The sequence below is a fragment of the Moschus berezovskii genome, chromosome 9 (assembly GCF_049115385.1).
Source record: "Moschus berezovskii isolate FMDL1 chromosome 9, NW_MosBer_1.0, whole genome shotgun sequence".
NCBI classification, from domain to species: Eukaryota; Metazoa; Chordata; class Mammalia; order Artiodactyla; family Moschidae; genus Moschus; species Moschus berezovskii.
The window spans coordinates 76500023-76510971 of record NC_142468.1 but is presented as its reverse complement, the minus strand read 5'-3'; the positions used below and the strand labels follow the sequence as shown (position 1 = coordinate 76510971).

At 37.9% G+C, this 10949-nt stretch overlaps 1 protein-coding gene across 1 annotated transcript; it reads right to left on the bottom strand.

Moving 5' to 3' along the window:
• Positions 1 to 224: 224 nt before the first annotated feature.
• LOC129563283 (olfactory receptor 4K5-like) lies at positions 225 to 1194 on the bottom strand. The gene is given in 2 exon segments (XM_088840308.1): positions 225 to 1143; positions 1145 to 1194. Coding segments are annotated over 2 exon segments (969 nt in total).
• Positions 1195 to 10949: the final 9755 nt, after the last annotated feature.

The following is a 10949-nucleotide window of genomic DNA, read 5'->3' as shown; positions in this document are numbered from 1 at the left end:
CTATCCCATAACTTATCTCCAGAACCAGTAGTCATGATTTTTTTTTTTTCATATTCTTGGATATGTAACTTTTGCTAAGATGATATCAGGGAAAAAACTTAATATCCACTAAATATCTCTAAATCATCTTCATTATTTTCACCACAGTTAAGATATACCATGCAAGCATGTTGAAAATATTTATAAACAGACTGTTGATTTGTGGAATTTGAATGAATTTGGTCTTAATAAAGGGAATTCCTCACTATTACTGGCATTTCAGAAATTTTCTTGGGCCTCAAATAATGGGTCATAATTTTCCTCAAGGCAGTCTTCATATCTTTGTTCCTTAATGTATAAATAATAGGGTTTAGAATGGGAGTGAAAATGGTATAAAATATGGCAAGAACTTTATCCACAGGGTAGATGGTAAAGGGCCACACATAGATGAATATGCAAGGTCCAAAGAATAATATTACTACAGTAATATGGGCAGCCAGAGTAGAAAGTGCTTTGGCCATTGCGGCAGCAGACTTAAACCAGACAGTGATGAGAATAATGATGTAAGAGCTGACCAAGAGTGAGAAAGTGCTTAAGGAAAGGATTCCACTATTGACTACAATTAGGATTTCAATGACGTAAGAGTCCAGGCAGGCAAGTTTGGTCACTCGAGGGAGGTCACAAAAAAAGCTGTCTACTACATTGGGCCCACAAAAAGGCAGATTCACAGTAAATGACAACTGGCTTAGTGTGTGCACCAAGCCCACAGCCCAGGAGATCATTACCGGAGCAGTGCACGTCCTTCGGCTCATGGCGACGACATAGTGCAGGGATTTGCATATGGCTACGTATCTGTCGTAGGCCATGGAGACAAGTAGCGTCATCTCCCCTCCAGTGAAAAGGTGAATGAAGAAAATCTGAGCTATGCAGCCACTGAAGGAGATGGTCTCGTGTTCACTCAGAAAATCAGCAATCATCTTGGGAGTAGCAAAGGAAGCCTGACAGATGTCCACAAAGGAAAGGTTTCCCAAGAGAAAGTACATGGGAGAGTGCAGGCTGTTGTCAGAAGTCACTGTGAGGATAATGAGAAGGTTTCCCAGCACAATGACCACATATAACACAGAGAAGAAAACAAAAAAGAAAATCTGGATCTCCTGAGAACTAGAGTCCCAGTAACACAAACTCAGACACCACCGATGAATTGACCTTATCCATGGATCCAGGCTGCAGACTTGCTCTGAAACAATCCTGAAGAAGGGAAATTGGGGGAATCAGAATTACAAACTATAACACTTTTAATGTAAAGGATTCTGAGATACCAGATATAATGCATATTTGCTGAATGAAAAATTTTGAAGAGACCATGATAATATATCTGAAGAGTCAGAAGGAGCTTATGAGAATGTCCAAATAATTTTACCAGTCTCATTAGAATCCCGTGAGTTTTGGGATAGTCTTAATAATCTTTCACACAGTAGTAAAGAAGCTCATTCATGACCTAACTTATCATGATCACAATGTAAACAAAACTTTACTACTATTGCAGGAATAATAACAATTTAAACAGTTCCTACTAAGGAGATACTGTTGAATATTTATTTTCCAGGTCTATAGTTGCAACCTAGACTGTCAATTACTCTTTTGCATAATTTCTTAAAATGCATATTATAACTTTATCTTAATTATCTAAAACTCATCTTTGCTTAATAATTTAAAAACAAAACCTAAATTTTCCAATATGTTTGCCTATAAAGATTAGATTTAGAATAATTTATGATCCCCTTGCCTAGTGTCCTCCATGAGATTATTAAGACATCTTCATAATTAAAGACTAGTTGTTTCAGCATAGAGAAATAAAAAATAATTGAATTATAAATGTCCCATGCTCCTTTAAATATATTTTATTTGGAATCAGAATAATCCTGAGAATTATTTCAAACTTGCATTTCATTTCTTCCCTGTAATAATATAGCCCTGCTATATAAATCCAATTCCATTGAACTGAAAAAAAAAAAAAACTTTCAGGAAGCTCTATTTATAGCTGTATTTGTTCTCACAATTAACCATTGATCACATTTATAGTAATGAACCTTAGAGTAAGAAGTGATCTTACCCCCATGTAAGAGCATATATGTTCAACTGCCTGTTTCATATAAGAAATTAAAGTCTCACTCTGTCTCTGGGACATCATCCTAGACTCTCAATCCCACCCTCTCTAGCTTTATTGAGTAATAACTGATGAGTAAAACATATTTAAGGTATACAGTGTGATATTTTGGTACTTGTATACACTGTGAAATTATTACCACAATCAAGCTAATATTAACATATCCATTATCCCACATAGTTATATTTTCATTTGTAAAACAATTAAAATCCAGTCTCAGCAAATTTTAAATATATAATGCATTACTACTAACTATAGTCACCATGCTGTACGTTAGATCTCCAGAATTTATTCATCCTACATATCTGAAACTCTATACTTTTTGATCAATGCTCATTTAGATTCAGATGCAATCACAATCCACACAGGGAAGCCCTCAAGTAGAAAATCATTTCCTATATTTTTATTGGAAGAATGTTCCGAGAAACATTTCAACTTATCCACGTTTTGTATATACATTATTGTGGACTTCTGGAGTTGAACTATTAAGAGAATCCATCTTAAAAAATTAAAAATTAAATGAATGTGTTAGTGACAACAGTGTTTATAACAGAATGTAATTGACAGTATTCTGAAATATACCATACATTATTTTATTACCTTTTCCATGTGGACTCACTTTCTTTCTGTTTCCCCATCTCTAAAGTTGTTCTTGCTCAACAACTTTATGAACTTATTACATAAAATGATGAACTCTACCTAGTGAAAATGTTTATTGTATGAATACAATGTGTATAAAGGGGTTCCCAGGTGCTGCTAGTGCTAAAGAACCTGCCTGCCAATGCATGAGACATGAGACATGGGTTTGATCCCTGGGTCAAGAAGATCCCCTGGAGGAATTAGTAATATTCCATTATATGGGCTTCCCTAGTGGCTACTGGTAAAGAACCCTCCTGCCAATGCAGGAGATGGAGGCTCAATCCCTGGGTTGGGAAGATATCCTGGTGAAGGAAATCAAAACCCAACTCTTTTAAGGTAAGAGTTTGTGGGTAGCTAACATTTCCCACCACATGGAGAGATGCTTGAATACTTGTGCATCTTATGTACAACTCACAGGATATAGTGCAGATATTCTGCATGGAATAGACTTTCCATAAATGCACTTAGTGCTAACTGAAATATATTTCACTTCATATCTATCATTTTGCTTAGTATTTTTATCTTCTAATCTCCCGGCTGTCCAGGGGTTAGACCTCTCTACTTCCAGTGCAGGGGGCACAGGTTCTATCCCTGGTTTAAATACTGATCTAAATCCTGCATGCCATGTGACTTGGCCAAAAAAAAAAAAGAAGAAGTTCTGATTCAGGACATTTTAAAACCTGTATCTCTGATTATATTACATACACTAAAGTTACCACACTATTTAAGCTATGAATGAATAAGGTGAATAAACTGGTTAATGGTAGAACTAGGTCTTTTAAAATAATTATTTATTGAAATAGCTAAAATATCAGAGCATGAGTTGATTTAAAGTTGCAGTTCGAAGGAGCCAGAATATAGTAAGAGTCATAGTTGTTTGGGCAGAAATTACGTTCAAAAGTTTGAAAATTTGCATTGTCAGAATTTGCACATGGAATATGTGATAAGCTAGAAATTAGAAAGCACTTCCATGCTAATTAAAAAAGTATATGTGATTATTTTATATAGATTTTAACACAATCTGAACATATTATAAATATATCTATATACCCCTTATCATATTCAGTTCAGTTCAGTTCAGTCATTCAGTCGTGTCGGACTCTTTGCGACCCCATGAATCACAGCACGCCAGGCCTCCCTGTCCATCACCAACTCCCGGAGTTCACTCAAACTCATGTCCATCAAGTCGGTGATGCCATCCAGCCATCTCATTCTCTGTTGTCCCCATCTCCTCCCTCCCCCAATCCCTCCCAGCATCAGAGTCTTTTCCAGTGAGTCAACTCGTCGCATGAGGTGGCCAAAGTATTGCAGTTTCAGCTTTAGCATCAGTCCTTCCAATGAACACCCAGGATTGATCTCCTTTAGAATGGACTGGTTGGATCTCCTTGCAGTCCAAGGGACTCTCAAGAGTCTTCTCCAGCACCACAGTTCAAAAGCATCAATTCTTCGGCGATCAACTTTCTTCACAGTCCAACTCTCACATCCATACATGACCACTGGAAAAACCATAGCCTTGACTAGATGGACCTTTGTTGGCAAAGTAATGTCTCTGCTTTTTAATATACTACCTAGTTTGGTCATAACTTTCCTTCCAAGGAGTAAACGTCTTTTAATTTCATGGCTGCAATCAGCATCTGCAGTGATTTTGGAGCCCAAAAAAATAAAGTCTGACACTGTTTCCACTGTTTTTCCATCTATTTCCCATGAAGTGATGGGACCAGATGCCATGATCTTCGTTTTCTAAATGTTGAGCTTCAAGCCAACCTTTCACTCTCCTTTTTCACTTTCATCAAGTGGCTTTTTAGTTCCTCTTCACTTTCTGCCATAAGGGTAGTGTCATCTGAGGTTATTGATATTTCTCCCAGCAATCTTGATTCCAGCTAGTGCTTCTTCCAGCCCAGCGTTCCTCATGATGTACTCTGCATAGAAGTTAAATAAGCAGGATGCCAATATACAACCTGGACATACTCCTTTTCCTATTTGGAACTAGTCTGTTGTTTCATGTACAGTTCTGACTGTTGCGTCCTGACCTGCACACAGGTTCCTCAAGAGGAGGGTCAGGTGATCTGGTATTCCCATCTCTTTCAGAATTTTCCACAGTTTATTGTAATCCACACAGTCAAAGGCTTTGGCATAGTCAATGAAGCTGAAATAGATGTTTTTCTGGAACTCTCTTGCTTTCTCCATGATCCAGCGGATGTTGGCAATTTGATCTCTGGTGCCTCTGCCTTTTCTAAAACCTGCTTGAACATCTGGGAGTTCACGGTTCACATATTGCTGAAGCCTGACTTGGAGAATTTTGAGCATGACTTTACTAGCGTGTGAGATAAGTGCAATTGTGTGGTAGTTTGAGCATTCTTTGGCATTGCCTTTCTTTGGGATTGGAATGAAGACTGACCTCTTCCAGTCCTGTGGCCACTGCTGAGTTTTCCAAATTTGCTGGCATATTGAGTGCAGCACTTTCACAGCATCATCTTTCAAGATTTGAAATAGCTCAACTGGAATTCCATCACCTCCACTAGCTTTGTTCGTAGTGATGCTTTCTAAGGCCCACTTGACTTCACATTCCAAGATGTCTGACTCTAGGTCAGTGATCATGTTATCGTGATTATCTTGGTCGTGAAGATTTTTTGTACAGATTTTCTGTGTATTCTTGCCACTGCTTCTGTTAGGTCCATACCATTTCTGTCCTTTATCGAGCCCATCTTTGCATGAAATGTTCCCTTGGAATCTCTAATTTTCATGAAGAGATCTCTAGTCTTTTCCATTCTATTGTTTTCCTCTATTTCTTTGCATTGATCACTGAGGAAGGCTTTCTTATCTCTCCTTGCTATTCTTTGGGACTCTTCATTCAGATGCTTATATCTTTCCTTTTCTCCTTTGCTTTTCGCTTGTCTTCTTTTCACAGCTATTTGTAAGGCCTCCTCAGACAGCCATTTTGCTTTTTAGCATTTCTTTTCCATGGGGATGGTCTTAGTCCCTGTCTCCTGTACAATGTCACGAACCTCCATCCAGAGTTCATCAGGCATTCTATCTATCAGATCTAGTCCCTTAAATCTATTTCTCACTTCCACTGTATAATCTTAAGGGATTTGATTTAGGTCATATCTGAATGGTCTAGTGGTTTTCCCTACTTTCTTCAATTTAAATCTGAATTTGGCAATAAGGAGTTCGTGATCTGAGCCACAGTCAGCTCCTGGTCTTGTTTTTGCTAACTGTATAGAGCTTCTCCATCTTTGGCTGCAAAGAATATAATCAATCTGATTTCGGTGTTGACCATCTGGTGATGTCCATGTGTAGAGTCTTCTCTTGTGTTGTTGGAAGAGGGTGTTTGCTATGACCAGTGCATTCTCTTGGCAAAACTCGATAGAATCGTATTGCATTGGTTATATATGAAAATTTTATCTTTGCACAGACCCTTCAGCAAATCCTTAGTGTGCTTACGGGCAGAAATGATGGGATAGTAGACAATATGGAGGTGAGTGCAAAGAGCCCCTGTTGAGTTGCTCACTTGCTTTGTGACTTTGAGCAGGTCAGATTCCCACTTTGAACCATCTCTTGTCCTGTTCATTGTTGTGTTTCCAACATTGAGTATGCAGACACATAATAAATGTTTATTGAATGAATAAATGGGCCTCAAGTTTCCTCATCTATAAAACTGAGAGATTTGGATTAGACCTGTAAATTCCTTTTCAGACCCAAAACTCCAATATAATTTAACCCAGTTCTTATTATTTCTTACCCTTAAGAACTGTATGATTTGTGCCACTTTTTCTCTTTTTACTTCCTTGGGTTCTTTTTGCTATTCCCCACATGGAGACACAGTATGTTTCTCTTTTTTAGAAGTATTTCTTAAATTCAGTTTACATTTATCTCCTTTTAAATATAACCTTTGTGGTTAAAAATTTTTCACTTCTGCTAAATTAAACCTGAATAGCAGCTTTGTGCAAAACAGATCTTAGTTGCCCATTCTTGTCAGGAAGTTCTGAGTACTTGGGATGTATCAACAGCTCCCAGATTTTCAGTTTTTTAGGAGTCAAAACCTCAGGACTCATCTTGACTCTGGTTCACATTTTGAAAAAATTAGGTATTTTACCTAACATGCCCAAACTAGTAAAGTATGTAATCATTTTGTTCTTATGTTTCCTCTGACAGGAGAGAAGAAGCAACGATTCAGTATACTTTTCAGTAACTGAAAGGGTTTCAAGGTCCCGAAGAGGTCAATAATGATAAAGGAGACCTTTTTCATTTAAGTAGTTACTCAAACTTTCAGAAAGTTTGGGGGTTTTTTTTTGTTTGTTTTTTTTGTGTGTGTGAAACTAAAAAAAATCTATTGAAAATATTTTTATTAAATATCTTAAAGAAAAATCTAAAACAACTATTTTCATTTTTGAAAATTGCCTTCCAGGTCACATAGTAACATTTTTGCATGGTTATGATCAACTGTTTAAAAATTGGGCAAAAAGTCAACTTTTAGGATGGCTTATATATGCATTTTGCATTTTAATCCAATAAAATTTTGTTAAGCATTAACTTCAGAGAACACAATAGAAGCTGGTGACCCAGTCTTTTAGTGCTATTCAAAGAGCATGTTGAGTCAGGAACTAGTTGTGCTCTCCTTTTAGCATTTTCAGTGTGATTATTGTTATCCAAGTCAATTATTGTTTTAATTTGTAAGGTTTATGAGAATATTTAATTGGTATAAGTACTTATAATTATTTAGAGAACTTGAGGAGGGTAGATTTTGGGAAATTCATATGTTGCCTATAAATTATGAACATTGTTTTAATAGTCCTGAAAAAGAAAGATGAAATACTAAAATAGCTATTTTAGGGAAGAATTCCCCCTCCCCCAAGTAGCACCCAGTATTAACTTGTCTCCTTTCCCACAGTAACAACTTTATCATGGGAGCATAGAGAACTGAAACCTTTCACGATGCCTTCAGTCAGGTAGCATTGGGCTAGCCTGGGCAAACCTGGGAAGATGGAGGAGTAAATTAATGTTAGGTGGTAAACAAGAGGAATGGGCAAAGCCAAAAAACTAGCTGTGCACAGCACTTCCAACAGAAAACTTTGACAAGCATTTATTTGCACTAAAATTTAATTAACTAGTAATGATTGAAGATTCACATCTATATCTCCTTAGGTAATGCTGAAATAAATATTTTCCGTGTATGTATATATATCTATATGTATGTATATATATATAAAGTATTTCCACTCAATGAGCTCCTACTATATATATTTGGATATTTTTAAACATATTTGAAATAACTAGTAAAATTATAAAATATTTAAAATTAAATGATGAAAATTTGGCATGAAGATTAAGAAATGGATTCATTCTAAAAGCGTTATGAGGTGATTCATAAGGGACCATGAGAAGATGTATGAGGAAAACTTCCTTGCAATCACTGTTATGAAATTGTATGCATCATACATAGGAAAGAGAAAAATTTCATTTGCACTTGTCTCTCTATAGGCCTGGATGGACCTGTCTTCTCACCCACAGCTGGTTGGACTGAGGGTGGGACTTGAGCCAGTCAGTTGGGTGGTGCTGGATCAGAGAAGGTGGTATGTTGATCCTGAGCTATAGGTAAGCAGAATCAATGGTCTAAGGACTCTGGCTCACAAAGAGCATGACAGATGCCCAACTGGGAGAAAGACTATGGTAACTCCAGAGATTGGGGGAGTAAATAGCTGCTGGACAGCGTTTCAAGTCTATGGAGATTCTGTTGCTCTTGCAGGGATTCACTGAAAGCCCCTTGAATCCCTTCCCCGACTATCTGCACTCTACCCCCTTACTTATCATTTATCTGATTTGAAGAGTACTGTGTCCAGTGTTAGCCTCTATAGTAAGATACATAGAGCAGGTCTAGAGAAAAGCTGCCAGGGATTAATATTCGTACTTCTCTATACAAATGATTCTACTGACTCCTGACTATATTAACTAGGTATACTTTAAGAAGGATTAAAGTGGCTATAATTTTTTAGTTTGGTAGAGTGCTAAGGGGATTTTTCAAATGCTTAATAATCTTTCTAAAGCAAATTCTGATGAACTGTGTACCCCTCGGTAAAGTCTGAAAAACAAAATGGACTTAAATATAGCAAAAAGGAATTAGTTTCTTGTGAAGAAGAGTTTCTCGGCATGGTAAACAAAATGGTGACGTGCCAGTGACCAGGAGATTTACTTTTTTTGGCAGTCTTAAAAAATTGGGCAAAAGTCACCTCTTAGGAGGGTTTATATACACCTACTGGTCTCTTGGGCTTCCCTGGTAGCTCAGCTATTAAAGAATCTCCCTGTAATATGAAAGACCCTGGTTCAATTCCTGGGGAATTGATCCCCTGGAGAAGGGATAGATTACCCACTCCAATATTCTTGGGTTTCCCTGGTGGCTCAGACGGTAAAGAATCCACCTGCAATGTGGGAGACATGGGTTCGATCACAGGGTTGGGAAAATCCCTTGGAGAAGGGCATGGCAACCCACTCCTCTATTCTTACCTGGAGAATTCCCATGTACAGAGGAGCATGGTGGCCTTCAGTCCATGGGGTTGCAACGAGTTGGACACAACTCGGCACAGCACAGCACAGCACTGGTCTCTTAAACTTCTTCCTATCCCCCAAAGTAAATTATTTTATTCTCAGAATGTGAGGAATGGTAGAATTGATACTTTATGGAGAAATCAACAAAATTGGACAGTGGGAAAGGGCAGAGGAAAATTTAAACTCTGACAATAGGAGCTTTCTTTCCTTTAATGTACATCTGTTGACTTGTCATCCAGCTTATGCCTGTAATTGGTTGTCCCCTGGGAAAGAGTGCAATCCAAAGAACTGTTGTCCCAGCAGCTCTCTTTGTACTGAGTGGCTCTGCTTTTGTGGGCCTGCCATCCAGGTTAGGCCAAAGGCTATCTCTTGGGAATTTGAAATGAAAACTGAGGGATTAAAGAAGTAGTTTGCAACATATAAATTTGCATGATGTTTATAGCTCTTTATCACACACACTACAGAAAACAGGTTCCAAGCTGAAGTGGAAGATGAATTCTGAGAACTGTGTCTTTGTTCAAATCCTTTCCTGGGGCCACTGTGTTCTTTCTCTTACATTCCATGGAGCTCTGTATGTCGTCTGAAAGTGAAAGTCGCTCAGTTGTGTCCGACTTTGGCGACCTCCTCTGTCCGTGGAATTCTCCAGGCCAGAATACTGGAGTGGGTAGCCTATCCCTTTCTCCAGCAGATCTTCCCAACCCAGGGATAGAACCAGGGTCTCCTGTCTAGTATAGTGTTTATGTGTTTTACTTAAGCTAGTTTCGATAGGTATCCATTATTTGAACCCATGTGTCCTAACTTATGTGCTTTTCCAGAGCTGACTAAAATTATCTCTGATCTACTGAAAGCTGCCTTCTTTTCCCTCAGTCAGAGAAAAATTGGGCTGTGTTGCCTTCATATCATCTTGAATGAATGGGTCACAAGGAACTTTCTGAGTTAAGGGAGAATGGGTGAACACATGTCCTTGCTTCATCACTTACTAATTATATGATCTTAGAAAAGAAACCTTTCCAAGCCTCAGTTTCATCAAATGCAAAATGGACTACAGATTTCATCTGTAAAATGAAGGAAATATCTACTTCATAAGTTAAAACTGTTTAGAACACTTTACGTGTATTATCCCACTTAATATTGATACTAACCCTATTCATATGTGTTCAGTGAAAGCCTGTAATTATTAATATTCTTAATGGCAATCCACTCCAGTACTCTTGCCTGGAAAATTCCATGGACGGAGGAGCCTGGTGGGCTATTGTTCATGGGGTCGCAAAGAGTCGGACACAACTGAGCATCTTCACTTTCACTTTAATTTTCAGATGAGGAAACAAATTTTAAAATTTTCCCACACTCACCAGCTGGTAACCTGGAGCAAATCCTGTTAACCATTTCCTGTGGTGCTTCTCTTACAAGCTAAACTGAAAAGACTGAAGATTCACATGTTAACCATTTCCTGTGGTGCTTCTCTTACAAGCTAAACTGAAAAGACTGAAGATTCACATGTTAACCATTTCCTGTGGTGCTTCTCTTACAAGCTAAACTGAAAAGACTGAAGATTCGCATGTTAACCGTTTCCTGTGGTGCTTCTCTTACAAGCTAAACTGAAAAGACTGAAGATTCACAT